The sequence below is a fragment of the Lepus europaeus genome, chromosome 10 (assembly GCF_033115175.1).
Source record: "Lepus europaeus isolate LE1 chromosome 10, mLepTim1.pri, whole genome shotgun sequence".
Lineage (NCBI taxonomy): Eukaryota > Metazoa > Chordata > Mammalia > Lagomorpha > Leporidae > Lepus > Lepus europaeus.
Window position 1 is genome coordinate 70,492,829 of NC_084836.1, and position 18,215 is coordinate 70,511,043.

The 18,215-nt window shown below is 50.2% G+C and overlaps 1 protein-coding gene across 2 annotated transcripts; it reads right to left on the bottom strand.

Annotated features, from left to right (window-relative positions):
• Positions 1–558: 558 nt before the first annotated feature.
• Positions 559–17,900, bottom strand: TMBIM6 (transmembrane BAX inhibitor motif containing 6). Of its 2 annotated transcripts, none has more exons than XM_062203699.1 (10): positions 17,818–17,900; positions 10,957–11,044; positions 8,362–8,470; positions 7,146–7,266; positions 5,295–5,343; positions 5,116–5,213; positions 4,874–4,953; positions 3,933–4,033; positions 3,128–3,203; positions 559–2,291 (listed from the first exon to the last, which is right to left on the bottom strand). In XM_062203699.1, the coding sequence occupies exons 2-10, from the start codon at positions 11,010–11,012 to the stop codon at positions 2,268–2,270; spliced, it is 714 nt and encodes a 237-aa protein (XP_062059683.1). In that variant the 5' UTR covers positions 11,013–11,044; positions 17,818–17,900; the 3' UTR covers positions 559–2,267. The 2 variants fall into 2 exon arrangements, with proteins under 2 accessions (XP_062059683.1, XP_062059682.1); XM_062203698.1 differs by lacking the exon at positions 17,818–17,900 and adding an exon at positions 17,740–17,815.
• Positions 17,901–18,215: the final 315 nt, after the last annotated feature.

Consider the following 18,215-nt stretch of genomic DNA (forward strand, 5'->3'; position numbering starts at 1 on the left):
CAAGAGAAACAAAATGCCTACTTGGTGCCTGCTAAGGGGTAAGGTGGCTATGCCAGCCGCATGGGGCCCCAGAACCCAAACAGGCCAACCTGTGAGAGCTCCATGAGGAAGGTCAGTCTTCAAGGACCACCACCAAGATAAACGCCAGAGCTGAGTAACCTGACCACCAGGGGCCGGTTTAATCATAAGGACAGGAAATTTTATATTGCACTCACTGGTGCACCTACAACCGGGTCTGGCCGCTGTTCATGAACCAAATACTCGCAGAGTGGGTACATTATGACCTCCTTCTCCATCTGCATCCCTGAATTGCAAAGCTTGGTCACATCTGAACCGACTCCACGTGACCACATGCATGGGCAGTCCAGGCGAGGGCAGGGAGAGAGCACGGGGAAGGCTCTGGGCTGCGCGCCTGACAGAAGACCCCAGTGTCTGTGGCTGGAGTGGGAGCCCAGGTTGGGGTCTGACAAGATGTGGCCTTGGCCTGGCCTGGCCCTCCCCAGCAAGCCAGCCCCACGCCCACTGTGCCCTGGAATCCACACACACACAAACACCCGCAAAGGTTAGGAATTTCCTTTATTTTTTACAAATTAAGACTATGTCGATTCCATATACTTCTGAATCAAACACCTCTGTCTTCACAGTATGAGTTAAGAGAATGCAGCCTGAGCTGAAAACCAAGAACTAGAAAACAAAGTGGTAATTACAGTGGTAACTGTATTAAAAACCTGTTAGGCGTTTTCTTTAAAAGTAGTTTTTTTTTTTTTTTTAAATATCTCATCATTCTTGGCACTGTTTCTAAAGAAAATTTCTTTATCCCAAGCAAAAAAGCACAAGAGGTGGAGTTTGGCTTCAGGAGATAGAACTCGGATTCTCAGCCTGGCCAAGAACCCCGGATTTTCTGAGTTGCTAATGGGGCCTGGTAGGAAGGAAGTCCCTTCAGGAAGGTCTCGAGCCAGGGCTAAGGCGGCAGCTGGATGGGAGGGCGGCACCTCGGTGAGAGCGAACTTTCTGGGGAACACGGCCCTCCAGGAACAGACAGCCCAGGAATAAAGTTTCATGGGACAGCACTCGCAGGGGACACAGGGAGCCAGCAGCTGCGGCGTCCATGCAGCGCATGGGAGAGCCCTGAATGGCGTCTACTGCCACGGCCTCAGCACGCAGTGTGGTCCCGACACTGAGGCTCTGTGAGCAGCCGCGGCACACAGGAGACAGGCAGGTGATCCCCATGATCCCCACCAGGGCCACCGGTGGGACTGGGCTCTCCTAGGCCTGGCCACCTGGTTCCTGCCTAGAGGGCTGGCCACTTCTGGAAACAGGCGACCGGGTCAAGACCTAAAGTGCATCTGGAAAATGGACATCACTCTGTCTTCTAGCATCTAGCTGGGGACAAACTGTCAGGAATGCTGTTCGCGGATTCTGTCCGCCCTGCCCCAGAAGTCCTTATCTACACGTCCCGCACACTTAGTTACAATTCCCACCAGAGGTCACCCGCTCCCCTTCCCTAGCCTCCCTCTCTTGCCACAGCTAATCACAGCCACCCGACAGAGGCAACGACCAATGCTTAATCAAACTGGAAGCTATCCTCTGCCTCTCCGTGAATGTCTCCACTTTGTGCTGAAATCCACCAGCCCCAGGGGTGCAGAGCCGGCATGTGCCCTCCAGGTCCGGCGAGGGCCACAGAAAGGCAGGCTCCTGCAGGGACTGCAAGGCAGGAAGTGCTTGCCAGACCAGCCTGGGCAGCCCAGAAGCAACCAACACCCACCCGGAGGTGGTCTTGATTCTCTGTAGGGGCTGATGCCTCAGATGTTAAGAGCCTCAGTGAACAATGGGGTGAACTTCTTTCCAATAAAAAACACATTGCCCAGTCCCTGGGAACAGTGAGCAAATCAAACAATCCACCAGCCAGCGGAGGGGGGGAGCTGGCTCCGCCCAGGAGTTCAGGCGCACGTGGTGAGGCGCAGCGGGTGGCAGGCGGGCTCCCGGAGCTGGCTCCCTCTCTTCTCATGGGTGGCCCAGTCGCTGAGTGGAGAAAGAGGCTAAGGGCGGGGCTGACGGAAGGGAGTGAAGAATAACCCCAGGAATACGAAGCCAAACTCCAAACTATATTCTGCTAATCAGTTTGTTGATCAAAAAATTCAAAATAGAGAAAACCACAAGTACAAAAGCTTTTCTGATGCTTTTCATTATCACAGAGCACGCCACCTGTATGTGTGCAAGGAGGGAAGGCGGGCGGAGGGAGCCGAGCTGGGAGGCTGCGTGGTCACTCACTTCTTCTCTTTCTTCTTGTCCTGGGAACGCAGACACCGCCCATTAGTTTTTGGCATGAGACATTCACGCTGCAACTCCTGAGGCGGCCTCTGGTTGGAACCCAGCGGGCCAGACGATAAAAACAAGAAACGGGCCCTCTGGCTCAGCAAAACCGAATCCTGACCATCCTGCCTGACCTGTCCCCACCTGAACGGAGGCCAGCTGGCCGCTCACGGCCACCACAGCTCAGATCCCGACGAGTGCAGGCTGCGGTCTGGAGACCCAGAAGGAGTGAGCACGTGGTGAGGCGCAGAGAGAGAAAGAAGGGAGCCAGCGGCCGCGACCAGCAGCTTTCCATCGGCCAGGGAACTGCCCGCCTGGAGGGCAGAGTGAGCCATTGCTCGGCCGACCCTCCGAGGGAATCTGGACGCCGGCCTCTTCCTACCACCTCAGGCAGAAGCCTGACGTGTTTCAGGAACCAAAGTGAGGGGCCCCGACTGAAATGGGGACTCCTGCCGGTGCTCAGTCCAAACGGAGCCCCAGTCCCGGGCAGTCACCTGCTCTTCCAGAGCAGCATCTGTGACGTTCACTCGCTTCCTCACTGTCGGACTGGACCGCGCGTCACTCACTAACCCTCCCCAAGATGTCCTTCTGAAAACAAGCAAATGCTTCCAAGACGGACCAACGCTGGCTGCCAGGATCCCGCCTCGCCAGGCCTCTGCGGTCTTCACGCTGTCGGCTGCAGGCCCTTTTTCACCTCCCTTCATTACTACCTCAGAGGCCTGTTTTTTCAAAGACCTGTTTCAATTTGTTCCCTTCTCTGGTTTCCAACCCAAGGTGTCACAGGGCAGAGCCTGTGAGGCGATAGTTCACTCACCTTCTCATTCATAGCCAGGATCATCATGAGTTTCCTGAAGAGAGTGATGAAATCCAGGAAGAGGTCCACGCAGTGCCTGTGAGAGCAGCAGCAGGTGAACCAACTGCACCCCCACAGACCCCCGAGCGTGCAGAACCCACCCTCACCCCCCAGTCAGCTTCTCCAACACCACACCCCTATAAGGGAGAAAGCTCTGGGGTCTTCAACTCACTGAAGCCACAAGGGCTGGAAAACAGCCTGGGCCTGCACAGGCCCACGTCTGAACCCTGAGCCACCACTCACTATTTAGGAGACTTGGAGAGGATGACTACATTACAGAAATAGACAATAAAACTGCACACGGTGCCTCATGAATACGCAACAATTCTATGTGTTAAAATCATCAAAAAGACAAGACAATGCATTTGAATTAAAAACAAAACAAAACTTTTAAAAATGTATTTTTTTTCTGTTAAAGGTTGCATGAGGGACTGGTGCTGTGGTACAGCAGGCTAAGCTGCCACTTGGGGACACTGGCACCCCACACCAGAGTTCCCCTTCTGATCCAGCTCCCTGTTAATGCACCTGGGAAGGGAGCAGAAGACGGCCCAGGTCCTGGAGCCTCTGTCACCCTGTGGGAGACTCGCATGGAGCTCCTGACTCCCGGCTTTGGCCCAGACCAGCTCTGGCTTTTGAGGCCATCTGGGGAGTGAAGTAGTGGTTGGTGGGTACCTCTCTTTCTCTCTCTACCCCAACCCTCTCTGTGACCCCCGCCTTTCCAATAAATATATAATCCTGAAAAATAAAGACCATTTCTCACACTTACCAGATGTAATCCTTATCTCCATTCTCAGCCTTCTCAATGATGAGTTGAGTATCAAAAAGGACAAAGCCGCACATGACCAGCAGCCCCATGTACAGGTTTGCCTAACACAAGATTGAAATGAAGTCACCGTACAGCAGATGTGGCGGAGAAGACAGTCACACTCTGGCTCTTGGTCACGGCGAAGTCCACCAAAAGCTAACCCTACAGACACAACACTCACGGCAGCGGGCCGGTGACGCACATGTTATACCCATTCTGCTTTCAATTTTTTTAGGTCACTGAAGAGCTTCAACCATTTTAACAAAGAACCACTGCTGGACCTGCCTTAGGCAAATGATCTCTAAGCAAAACACCTTCTCCTTAGCAAGGGCCAATCACGCACAGCCTGTACCTTCACCTGAGGGTGAGCTGGTGTTACGCTTTGGAGTACAGCTTGGGGGTCTCCCACATGTCCACGTGCTAGAGGCCTGATGCCCAGTCTTTATGTTCATGGATTGCAATGGGACTTAGTCCAGTTATGGTGTCCGAAGGCAGGACCTTCAGGAAGTGACTGGACTGGCTGGGCTATCAGGGCGGCGTCTCATGATTCACTTGGTGGCTTTGTAAAGAGACCAGACCTAACAGGAGCGGGCTTCCTGTGTCCGTCCCTGCTGCCCCACTCACAAAGGCACCATCCTCTGGCCTCACCAGATGCCCAAGCCGATGGGGGCCCCAACACGGGACTGTGAACCGGCAACACTGGAAGCTGGGCTAAACCTTCTTTATGCTGACGGAGCACCTCAGGTACTCTAGCTGTTTTAACTAAAAGGTACCTAAAACGGGAGCCAAGTGCCCAAAACAGTGGGCATCCCCGATTGTCAGTCTCATCTTACTCTAGGGTTAAGCAAGAAAAGCAGCAAGGAAAAGAAATGGCTGCTGGGAAATTCTCTGCCAAATCTCACCTGGAAAAGCCAAATGGATCCAAAGAAAAGGTTACCCAAGGAAGACAAGAGCATCAGGCTCATGGCCGACATCAAGATACCTGGGAGACAGGGAAAAAACCACCTTCAGAGAAGCCGCAGCAAAGCAAAGCACTCTCAGTAAAGCCATTTTTCACTTTCCCCAAAATGAGGGGAGCGGGATAGGGAAGGAATCCTAACAGGAATTCTGGCCAGAGAGAACCCCACTCCCCACCCAGACTCACCTCCCAGGAAGAGGTAGGTACGGCGCCTGGCGTAGAGTGCGCTCAGGGTGAAGCAGGTGAAGATCATGGCTGTGCCCAGGAAGGCCGTGGGAAGGATGCTGTCAAGACAAAGCCCACTGGATTCAGGCAACACACACACAGCCCACACGCAGAAGACATGACACTGTGAAAATAATTACCTGGGGTTGATGGCAATGCACAATTCCAGGGCAGGTCCCAGGCCAACTCCTAGAAAATAAAAAAAATAATCCCAGAAAACAGTATTACCATCACTTTTTTTTTTTTAATTAGAAAGTACTAACTTTGTTTTTTTGAAATACAGAGACACAGAACGAAGAGACATCTTCTATCTGTTTATTCTTCAAATGCTACAACAGTCGGGGCTGGGCCAGACTGCAGCCAGGAACCAAGAACTCCATCTAAGTCTTGCCAAGTGGGTGGCAGGGACCTAAGTACCTGAGCCATCACCTGCTGCCTCCCAAGGTGTGCAACAACAGGAAGGTGGAACTGGAAGTGGAGCAGCACCTCAAACCAGCACTCTGATCCAGAATTCGGGTGTCCCAACAGGCAGCTTAACACACTGCACCACCACCGAGACTCCCCACCACCACATCAACTCTTCAAAAGGTACATTGCCCAAAAGCTGACCACTAAGAGCACAGACATGATCGTGCTTCCCCCAAAACAAACAAAACATGTGGACCAAAGCAGGGAAGGCTCTTTCTCCCTCTCCTCACTCGTTTTTCAAGAGCATGTATAGACAGAGCTCCAAAACTCTCCTCTCATGGCTGACCTCAGGAGGAACAGAAATTAGGGGAAAAATGAAGCAGGCAAGTCAAGTACTTTTATCTAGGAGGATGCAGCCAGGCCCAGAATCAGAATAGAAGAGCAAGTCGGACGGCGACCTTGGCAGTCGTGCAGGACTGACTCTCGCAGGGAAGAAGGTGAGACAGGTTCTGCAGGTGGACGTTGCCAGCAGGAAGACAACCTGTTCTGGCCCCGGCTGTTCTCCTACTCTGGCTACTCTCCTCTCTCCTGCTGGTAATCCCACCGCTCAATGCCTTCAAAAATAAGCTTTCCCTGATCAAAAACCTTAATCCCTAAATCTCTTCCTTGCTAAAAGTTCTTCAACACTGTACAGATTACTGTCACTCGGAGCAAGTTGTACTAATTCAAATGTTGCTTTGCAAGTATTTTTATTATGTAGCTTAAGTCCCACTTCCTTTCATGGTAATTCTAGAAGAGCTCCACTTTTATTTTTCTCCAGAATCAGCAAAGTGTCCTGCACAATGGATCTCAACATACGGCTTTAACCGTTTGCAAGGCTGAGGACGGATGCTCATGTGATGGCTGCCAGTGCGGGTCAAACTCACTCTGAGAACTGAGAATCAGTTCAGAACCATGACTGCCACCGACAAGTTACACTACCTCGGCTCCCGGGCTTGCTTCAGCCCGGCACTCACTGCCTGCTTAGTGCACCACAGTAGAAGCCACAGCTGTCAGTCGCCCTACGGATCAGGAAGTAGGATGAGCACATACCAGACAGAAGAGCTGCGCAAGGCACAAAACACTCAAGACTGGCCAGTACGATGCTAAGAGGGAGACATCAGGATAGAGGGAGACGCTTCAGAGAAGCCCCCACAAAGAGAAATCTTCTGAGGGAACTGTGCACACAAAGTCCGCCAGTTGGAGTAAATCAGAAATAATAAACAGATCCCAGAGCAGGCACTTGACTGCAGTGGAAGCTGCCCCCTGGGACACCTGGATCCCATCACAGTGCCTGGGTTCCTGCCACTCATGCAGCAGACCCGAATGGAGTTCCCAGCTCCTGGCTTTGGCTTGATCCAGCCCAGGCTGTTGTGGCCATCTGGGGAGTACACCAGCAGAGAGATGATCTCTTTCTGCCCCTCTTTCAAAGATAAGTCTTTAAAATAAATAAATAAATATTGGGCATTAGTCTAGCGATACTAAAAACACAGCTTCCACAGCCTTCCTCCCTCCCTCAAAATCAGACCAATCCCTTGTTGTACCTGTAAGGAAAGCGAATCCGGCAAGAAGCCCCAGTCTCTTCTGCTCAGTTTCATGACTATGAGGTGTTGCCATCAGCCACATCATCAACCCCAGGGAGCCCAGAGCAGACAGCAGGCCAGCCTGTCAGAGCCAGAGTCAGTAATTATACACAGATGGTCCCCTGACTTCCCTACGGGGCAAGAGGGATCCCAGGCTAGTGCTATTCATTCTGACACTCTCGCGAGAGTGAACAACGGATCTTCCACAGTGTGCTAAGTCCGGATGTTCAGAAAGTGAGGTGTACTAAATGCTCTTTGATCTACAATACTTTCAACTTATACTGAATTTATTGGGATTTTTATGTAATTTCACTACTTCAAGGAACATGTAGTTCAAAGTTCCCAATTTATTTTGCAAGAGACCTTACTGAGTTTCGTGTAGTCATTTGATCTTCCTAATACAGACATGGGGGAAAAGGCAGTGTTTTCTCAGGGTGGGACTAAGAAGAGAAACCAGAGCCTTGAAGGCCAGGGTCAGGAGCACAGTGGATGCTGGAGGCTCTTCTGGTTTAAGAAGTCCGTCAACTATAGCACAAACACCCAAGTCAAACTATGAGTCAGTCCCGTCTAGACGGAAACAGAAGAACCAACACACCATGTGCTTGAAGCACATTCCGTCTGCAGGGCAAGCAGAAATGACTCTTTTCTCATCACTCAGAACAACAACAAGGATAGTTTTTCTTTCACAGTGGTAAACACCAATACAGGCACGCTCTAAGCAGACGCTAAAAAAAAAGACACTGAAAATGGATGGTGCTTCGTCAGTGCGAACTTCAAACATTATTATTCCTGATCCTACTGGCCAACCCCAAACTCTTCCGAAACACAGGAAAACAAGTGGTTGAAGGTTTTCACCCCACCACAGTGTAGTAAACAGTGGCTAGGAGGTCCCAACTCTGCATCTCCTGAGAAATGACTCACTTAAGTCATTTAGGAAAGAAAGGACCCTAGCACCCGCTCATGGCTCTCCTCAGCGGGCAGGTTTCTTACAGGGTGGTCAGAAACACAGCACTCAGTGCAAAGGTTCACACAGGGTGTTTTCAGTATCTAAAAATGAAAATGGCTCTACAGGGCCCAAACTACTGATCCAGATGAAGGAGGGGCACAGGCTCACAACACACACTGCTGAGCTGGTTTCTTCTGTGCCACAGCAACCAGCACAGGACCCTGTTCTTACCTGGATGAAGTGTGTGACCACATGCACGTAGGCCCCTGCAGCCGCCACAAACATACAGAGGGCGAAGCTGGCATAGACCTTCTTCAGGTGCTGCTGCGTCGAGGGGGTTCTGGGAGGCAAAGAAGAATGTGTGAAAGCTGTATTACAGACAGTCTGAAATAGCCTGAGACTATATAATAACATAAAAATTGCCTCAAATAGGTTAATGGGATTTAAAAAAAAAAGATTTACTTATTTGAAATAAACAGAGAGAGGCAGAGACAAAGAGACAGGTCTTCCATCCACTGGTTCACTCCCCAAATGGCCACAACGGCTGGAGCTGAGCCGATCTGAAGCCAGGAGCTTCTTCCAGGTCTCCCACATGGGTGCAGGGGCCCAAGGACTTGGGCCATCCTCCGCTGCTTTCCCAGGCACATTAGCAGGGATGCCGGTGCTGCGGGTTAGGGCTTTAACCCACTGAGCCACAGCACCAGCCTCTGAATTTTTTTTTTTTTTTAAATATTTATTTATTTGAAAGAGCTACAGGGAGAGGGATTTTCCATCCACTGGTTCACTCCCCCAGATGGCCACAACAGCCAGGGCTGGGCCAGGCCAAAGCCAGGAGCTTCTTCATCTGGGTGTCCCACATAGGTGGCAGAGGCCCAAACACTTAGGCCATCTTCCACTGCTTTTCCCAGGCCATTAGCGGGGAGCTGGATCAGAAGCGGAACAGAGGCCAACACTGTGGCGTGATAGGTTAAGCCTCTACCTGTGGCACCGGCATCTCGTATTAGTGATGGTTCGAGTTCTGGCTGCTCTACTTTCAATCCAGCTCCCTGCTAATGATCCTGGGAAAAGCAGCAGAAAATGGTTGAAGTGCTTGGGTCCCTGAACCCACGTGGAAGACCCAAAAGAAGTTTCTGGTTCCTGGCTTTGGATTGGCCCAGTTCCAGCTGTTGCAGCCATTTGGGGAGTGAACCACAGGACAGAAGACTTCTCTCTCTGTAACTAGGTCTCTCAAATAAATAAATATTAAAAAAAAAAAAAAAGTCAAGCAGCCAAGGACATAAACCAGTGTCCATATGGAATGCCAGCATCATAGTTGCCAGTTTTACCTACTACACCACAATACTGGCACCCCCTTTTAAAAGTTAATTAATTTATTTGAGAGGCAGAGAGAGCACAAGCTGTCACCCTCTGGTTCACTCCTTAAAGGCCTGCAATGGTTGAGAACAAGCTGGGCCAAAGCTGAGAGCCAAGAATTCAACCCAGGTTTCCCATATGCGTGTGGGGGCCCAAACACTAGCCTCCACCATTGCCTCCCAGTGTCTGCATGAGCAGGAGCTGGAGCCAAGTATTAAACCCAGGTACTCTGCTAAGCGAGACAAGCACCTTAAAACTGCTAGGCTACACACCTGCCCCTAACAGAATCTTAAAAATTGGAGCAAAGAGAGGGACAGCATCCCATATAGGCACTGGATGTCCTGGCTGTTCTACTTCCAATCCAGCCCTCTGCTAACGTGCCTGGGGAAGCAACGGAGGATGACCCAAGTCCTTAGCCCCTGAAACCACACAGGAGACCCAGAAGAAGCTATTGGTTCTGGGCTGGCTCAGCATCGGCCGCCACAGGCATTTGGGGAATGAACCAATTTGGGGAATGAATGAGAGTGGATGGAAGACGCTCGCTCTCTCCTTCTGTCTCTACCTCTCTTACTCCTTCAAATAAAATAAATTTTTTTTTTTTTTGACAGGCAGAGTGGATAGTGAGAGAGAGAGACAGAGAAAAAGGTCTTCCTTTTTGCCGCTGGTTCACCCTCCAATGGCCGCTGCAGCCGGCGCACTGCGCTGATCCAAAGCCAGGAGCCAGGTGCTTCTCCTGGTCTCCCATGTGGGTGCAGGGCCCAAGGACCTGGGCCATCCTCCACTGCCTTCCCGGGCCATAGCAGAGAGCTGGCCTGGAAGAGGGGCAACCGGGACAGGATCGGTGCCCCGACCGGGACTAGAACCCGGTGTGCCGGCGCCGCAAGGCGGAGGATTAGCCTGTTAAGCCACAGCGCCGGCCTTAAAATAAATCTTAAAAAAAAAAAAAAAAAAAAAAAAAAAGCTGGAAAAGAGCCAAAAGCCCCAAATTAACAACTAGTACCCAATACTACATAGCAGTCCTTAGAATCTGGGTACTTTTATCAGCTCCTCTGGGTTTTACCCAAATTAATTTGCTAGTTTTATCTACTCAAAAGCTAATACGGGGCCAGCGCTATGGTGCAGAGGGTTAATACCCTGGCCTGAAGCACTGGCATCCCATATGGGCACCAGTTCTAGTCCTGGCTGCTCCACTTCCGATCCAGCTCTCTGCTATGGCCTGGGAAAGCAGTAGAAGATGGCCCAAGTCCTTAAGTCCCTGCACCCACGTAGGAGACCCAGAAGAAGCTCCTGGCTTTGGATAGGCCCAGCTCCAGCCGTTGCAGCCAAATGGGGAGTGAACCATTGGATGGAAGACCTCTCTAACTCTGACTTTCAAATAAATAAATAAATCTTAAAAAAAAAACTTAATACGCTAAGAAAAGGGAAGAAACCAGGTAAGAAAGGTGAAACTGCAGTCAAGGTGAAAACACTTACATGTGGGAAAATTTTAAGAGCGCGTCAAAGTTTATCTTCCGATCAAACACGTTCATGGTTCCAGAGTCTGTGGGACACAGCCTCGGCTCTGCAGAATCAATAAGAGACCTGCTTAAACATGTAAAGTGACACAACGTCCTTCCAAGCAACAGCAACACACAAGGTTGAAAAAATGATCTCTTAATTGCACTTTCCAGAAACTTTTTGAAGGGCCTGTGCATGGTCTTCTAGAACATGCCCAGATTCCTGCTCAACCAACCATTTTAAAGGGAACAGAAGATACAAACCCATTTTCTTCTCTCCCAAACTTTTTTGTGACTGCCTTTGCTTTCTACTCTTTCAGAAGAAAATGTGCCTCTTAGATACAAGTAGAAGACTGCTTACTCAGTATGTGTTACAAAGGAACTAAGAGGGATTCACACGTTAGAGTTGGGAGGGGAAAGTCCCCATTGGCCTGTTTTGCACGTCTGACACCTTCAGAGCCCTTCTGCAGGAAAGTGGACCAGCACAAAGAAGCCCCGTATATGCTTCACTCAGGCTTACTGAACGTTAGTATTTCACTGTATTTGCTTTATCCTCTGAAAATACTTTTCCACGCAGACAGTATGCCCCTAAATATTTGAGTTTTATATCCTGAAAACAATGATCAAAAGCAGGAAATTCACACTGACACAGTCTATAAGCCTGATTCAGATTTTGCTAACTGTCCACTACGTGAGAAATGGCATTTTAACCGGCTACACCCAGGCTGCATTATGTCAGTACCACGAGTTCTGCTCCCTCCCCTATGTCACACACATTCTAAAATAAACACGTCCCTTCTATAGAACTAAACATTTAATCAAAAGTTTTCATCTTTTCTAAATGTAAACTAGATCCATAATGCCCACCCATTCGAATCTACCAAAAGAGGCGAGGGATTCAAACACCAAGGATGAGCTGTTTGAAAGATGCACTGCTCGCACCCAGCCAACAATCAGCACACCCACTCTGGGCAAAGAAGGCACCACCCCCAGGAGCCAGCATCTGGCCTGGTGGTTTTGATTCTCAAGTTCCTCATCACAGAGCCTGGGTTCAACACCTGACTCCAGCGTCCTGCGGATAGCGTTCCTGGCTCCTGACTTTTGGTCGAGGATATATGGAGGGGAGAGCCAGTCCCTGAGATCGCTCTCTCTCTCAAACATTAGTTACACCCTCCCAAGACGCCGCCCTTGAGTCCCTAGGCCTCTCCCCCACTGGTGTGCTGGGGCTTTCTCCACACACGGAACAAGCATGACGGCTGTCGTGCTCGCCCTGACTTCCCGTTCCCTTCCCTCACCAGCAGGCTCACTCACCTCACTTCTTCCGTTAGTTCTGTTCTTAGGGAGAAAGCAGTGAGGAGCTGAGGAAGCCACCAAAGCCGCTCCCCTCCCCAGTCACGGGGTCGTGGGCCCTCTTGATCTAGATGGTGCAACTATTGCAGGCTGTTGCAAGGGCAACCGCTGCCTACCACACCATGATGCACACGCCCTCCAGAGAGCACACTGACAAGAGGGTGGAATCCAGTACCTGCAAAGTACCTTTGCTAAGGCTTCCATTAAGGCCTTAATGACGTCCCCAGACAGAACACGCAACACCGCTGAAGCAACCTTCACAGCCACGTTTCTCAGTATTCACGGCAGCAGCGTGCAGTACTTCTTGCTTCCCATTTCAAGAATCAGACCAGGGAGGTGGCAGGACATCCTCAAATGCCCAGAGGCTCATTAGTCAGAAAGGGGCAGCACCTACCCAACAGACCCCACAGGGTGCAACTGCAGGCTTGTGTGCTTGCTGGCACTTCCCGGCGGCACTGCCTGCCTCTTTCTGGGGCTCTAACAACTGTTCATGAGCAAGTCAAGTCCTCCAAAGGCTGCCAGGGTGGAGAGGCAGATACACAACTCTAACTTCACCCTGACTCACTAGCAGCTGAGAATTATACACACAAAAACAAAACTAGACCACACATTTCACTGAAGCAGTTAATTACCAGGTTTTACAGCTGCCAAAGAGATAGTCGTTTTAATAACAGCTTTGGGGAAAAATAATAAAACAGACTTAATAGATATGACAATCTATTACAGAAAAATTAAAATTTGAAGGGAAAATGTTAGGAAAAGAGTGTAGATTGGTGCCCCCTCACACAAGGCACCAAAATATAAGGAAAAGAGGCACAGAACAGAGAGGAGACGGAATACAAACTCGCAGCCAGCATGCTCACAAGGAACAAGTGGCAGACCTAGACCCCAGCAGGCTGGGTCCTTTTAATATCTTGGGGGAGGGGGGGCAGTAGGCGGAAGTGAACTTCTCCATACTGGTTCTTCAAGTTTGGCCCACTGGCTCCAAACCTGGGGAAGAATGCAGGGGGTGGGGTGGGGAACAATACAGGGTATGGGGATGGAACTGATCTCTTGAAAGAAGGCAGGGGAACAAGCACCTAAAATAGCTGAGGCTTATGGCTTTGTCCCATCAGAATAAATAAGTCCTAGAATCAAGGAATATGATAGTTTGCTTTAGGTCTGTTCCAAACAGACAAAACTAATGTACAGATAACTAATATATAATTACAAATGTTTCCTCAAGTTTTATCACATAAACTTACTAGGTTTCTATCTTAACCTCAACTAGTTGTGCTCAGATGTCACATGGCAAAGATACCTACATTTTCAATGGCTAATATGCACACTCAGCTTAACAAGATTAAATTGCACTCAACTCAAAAATAGCAACTCTCATACCAAAAGTATGTTCAGGCTCAGAAACTGACGGCACTTAGAGCCTGAATATACTCAAAACCACTAAGTAACTCAGCTAACATTCTGAGAGACAGCTAAGGGAAAATCTGTTTAAGAAAAAGTACATTAAAATGCTATTATGTATATTTTACACATTGCTTTAAAATACAATATAGCAGTCCTAACATATACCTAAGCCTATTACAAAATGATTATAGCACTAATCTGGCTTCCTGTGGACCCCAATTCACACAGAAATCTACAAACTGGATCCTCTGCCACTCCCCGTTTCTTAAATACTAAAGAGGGAGGAGGGATGTGAGAAACGGGATTATGCTGCATCTGCCAATGAGAAATCAATGTTTAGGTGTTCATTACAACCCGACTCCTACAACTTGGTTCACAGCCTCAGTTTATGCCATCACCCTCAGGAGAGCAGTAACTCCAACACTTGTCAGAATCTACCAGGATGTCTCACACACATACTGCTAAGTTCTGTCGGTCATTCTGCGTTCCCCAGGTCAGCAGTCTCTGCCAGAGCCACCCAAAACAAAACAGAGCTAAGAGCTTTCTGCATAGCTTTGCTAAGAAAAAAAGCAACCATGTTGTAAGTTAGGTATTTCTGTGGTCTGTTCTTGCTTAGGGAGGAAGATACAGAAGAAGCTGGCAGGGGGGTCACTATCAGGAGACATCTGTATCTTTTACATTATCTATTATGTTGTAATAGATGGCTGTTACTTCCTTAACTGGGTGACATACATTTGTAACAGATAATAAAGTGCTCAGAACAGCGCTTCACAATAGGATGCACTCAGTACCATGAACCAGCATTCCTGATATCAATACTCATTACTCTCTCGTCCTCTTTTCATTTTAAAAGCCTAGTTTTAGAAAATGTTTATCCCAGGTCTCGTTTACACAAGCCTTGTAAATTTCTTAGAAAATATTACTCAATCACTAACTCACAGCTAACCACATCATAAAAACTCATTATTCATCCAAATCAAAGAGTAAAATTAAATGGGGGGTGGTAACAAAGAAAAGTATAAATTGAAATTTAAGGGAATTTTAAGCATCTTATTACCAGCCAAAGGTACTTCTGTTTAAATGGCGTGTCTCTCTTTGACACACCTACACAGCATCTCCTGTTTTGAGACAGCCTAATAACCCCTCAGTGATAATCTGATCCGGCAGAGAATCTGATGAGCTAAGTGGTCACTAGCTTGACGCTTTCCCTGCCACCCCCAGTCAGTTCCACTTCAGAATAATCCCTGGAATTCTGTGTCTACTGGGGCTGGGCTCTGATCATCCCATACCAGGACCCTAGACGTCCCTGCCTGGCCCTTAACTCCGACCAAATTCTCTGCATCAGCTGACGCTGGATCCATTCCTCAAAACCAAACCAGTAAACTGACATGGAATGTCTACTGCCTTCCATAAATTACCCTTTGTACCAAATTTAACACGCTGAATCTCCCTCCCTACACTCACAACTGCTTGACAGACTGACTCACAAGGTGGCTCCAATACCCTAAATACATAATCGTCTTCCAGTACATCAGTAATCCCTCCCCAACTGCTGAGCCCAATATTAGCAAGCCCAGATGAGGATAAGGAAGCACACTCACTCTCACCCTTCAAGTGTGTTGAGTCCAGTTAATCCTGTAGGAACTTCTCACCTTGGGAGCGGAGCTTACCTCTGACTCCCCTTGGCCGCCCCCAGACTCAGGCACATGGAGAGTCTCTACTGTCAGTGCCGCAGCCACCAATCAACATTTGCATGCAGGCTCAGAGTGGAACCTACCCTAAAAGCCACTCTCTGTTCCCTTGATCTTGAACACAATCTTTGGGAAACAACAAAGTATATAATATAAAAACTAGCTCTGAAATTTGGTTACGAAACTCTGGCAGAACAAAACAGGGTGAAGTGGAAGGCACTTCTACCAGCTTCTGCAGCCAAGTCCAATCAGCAAAGGAAAATTCAGGAGCCAGAGCATCGCAAGACTCTTTGGCGGTCTCCCCAGGGGACGGCAATACCCTTGGGAAGTTTATGAAACAAAATGAAACCCTTCCGACCAGCAGCGGTCCCTCCTACAATAACCTCACGGCCTGCACCTACACAAAGTTTTACAACTTTCAATGTGCTGTTACATACTTTATCCCCTTTAATCTTCAAATCTATCCACCAGCAAAGGGAAACTTTAGAGTGCTGTTTTATTATTTATTTTTTAAGTTCAAAAAGGCAGTGTAACAGTGGCGAGAACACCAGCTGTGCTACAAGTCCAGCCATCTCCTACCACACAACCTTGAGAAAAATCACTTCATCTAAGGTCATTCGCTTCCTCCTCGGTAGATAAGCACGATGATTAAACCTGCTCTACAGAATGCCTGAGCGAAAATCTGGGAACAACACCGGCAAGTTCAAAAAGCAGAACCAGAACGCGATTTCAGACTTGCTAACATCCACGTCTGGTGCTTTTTTCCCACTGCTCCACTCAACAGGAAAGGAAGCTCTCATTAAAACAGTCCCAACTGTCTTAAAAGCAAGCGAACAAAAAAACTGAAACACATGACTCCTGTTACACTCTGCAGTATTTTTCAGCATTCATTTCGACAATGAGCACAAATGGGTTGGGGGGGACACCTGGATATGCGAAGTTCGTGGGTTAATTTGGCCTTTCCTGCTCTTCGAACAGTAAGACTTCATTGAGATCACTAGTGGGGAAGAGAGAGAAAAGAAGAAAGGGCAGAGTCACGTTCCCACAAGACGAATAACGGAGCAGGGCAACTCTAGATCCAGATCATACTGCATTTCTCAAGGACTTAGCCATGCCGTTCTTACTACAAGGAAATAGGACAAAATCTAAATATCAACGTACTCTCGAAGCCACAGCGAAAGACTAGGCAAAGAGGAATAGAGTAAATCTAAAAATTACAGAGACCGCAAGAAACGCGGTTATAAGAGGTGGATTATCATTCTGGAACTGAATTCTTAAAACTACACAGTGAGGCCGAAAGAAAAAACTATAAATAAATGTCAATCGCTAACTAGAAAAGCCAATTAGCCTTTAACCTTAAAACCCTGGCCCCCGCTCCGGGCAGAGTCAGCACTTCCACGGGGTTACTCATTCACAAGCTAACTTCTGCTAGAGCCCAGTCGCAGGTTGAAAGCGGGTTCCGCCGCTGTGGGGTGAGAGGCAAACCCGGGCCGGCAGCGGCTGACCACAGGTCTATACCCAGCAACACACAGAAACACCCTAGCCCCCAAAGGAAAACAACCCCCACCCCCGCCCGAGAGGCTCGGGACCTCACCTGTCCACAGGTGAGCAGCCAGACCGGAGAGGGTAAGAGGCAACCCCCGCCCAACGACGCCCGAGACCTCATCTGTCCACAGGTGAGCAGCCGGACCGGAGAGGGTAAGAGGCAACCCCCGCCCAACGACGCCCGAGACCTCACCTGTCCACAGGTGAGCAGCCGGACCGGAGAGGGTAAGAGGCAACCCCCGCCCAACGACGCCCGAGACCTCACCTGTCCACAGGTGAGCAGCCGGACCAGGGCTGCCCCCGAGCGCCCGCGAAGCCAGGCCGAGCCCCAGTGTCCCCTCCCCACCGGTCACCACGCAGCCTCGAGTGTGACATCACCCGCCCAGCGTGACGAGGCAGCCTGCCGGACCAGGCCCGAGCGCGGGCCTCGGCCCCAGGCGCCATCAGCGGGGCGGGGCGCCCACGGGCCGTTTCCCTTCCACTCACCTTCGGAAGGAAGGGGCGGGGGGAGCCCGGGCCGAGGCGCCCCGGCGTCTACACTCGGCCGGCGGGGGAGGAGCCGGCACTCGGAGAGCGCGGATAGCAGCCGCGCTGACCAGGGGCCTCCGCCGGCGCCCCGGCGCGGAACCGGGGCCTCGCGCGCGCCCCTCCCCCGCGCCGGTGCGCATGCGCGGCGCTACACCCCCCCCCCCCCGCTCCCCTACCCGCCCGGGTCTCCCGAGTCTCGTCGCCCCCGTTCCCTTAGCGTGCAGTCTCAAAACAGAGCCTACGCCCACTTTCGCTCGGACGTCCCTAGCTCCTTTTCCGTTTCTCGCGCCCGGCTTGCCCACTGCTAAGTTCGGCCGTACCTTCTCCACCCGCCTCGCAGGAGCCTACGAGCTCTTCTAACACCGGATGTGCTCTGACCCTCCCAGCGTTGGCTCCAGACTCTTTACGCAGCATCCGCCCCTCGACAGAAGCCCCGCCCCGCGCCCCCCTCGAGGCCGGTTCTCATTGGCCGTTGGCTACATTTTTGTCTTTCCATTGGCTGTACGTGCATAAACAACGGCCGCTTACCTCAGAGTCATTAGCTAGCTCCCTTGTCGATCAAGGCTCTGACCACCAACCGGAGTCGTAGCGCAAGGTCTCCGCCTTCTTCCGCGGTAGTAAAGAAGCCCTGCTGTCCGCCACTGCCTCTAGTGGAGAAAGTGAAGCAGGGCAGGCCCGTGACGCGCGGTGGGCTAGCGCTACATGCATGTAGCTTCTC

Coding starts and splice junctions, on each gene's coding strand:
- TMBIM6 (XM_062203699.1), bottom strand. CDS start 11,012: ATGAACGTGTTTGATCGGAAGATAAACTTTGACGCGCTCTTAAAATTT. Junction 7,267..8,361: donor TGGTCACACACTTCATCCAG/GTAAGAACAGGG, acceptor TGGCTCTGACAG/GCTGGCCTGCTGTCTGCTCT. Junction 3,204..3,932: donor GGAGATAAGGATTACATCTG/GTAAGTGTGAGA, acceptor CTGCTCTCACAG/GCACTGCGTGGACCTCTTCC.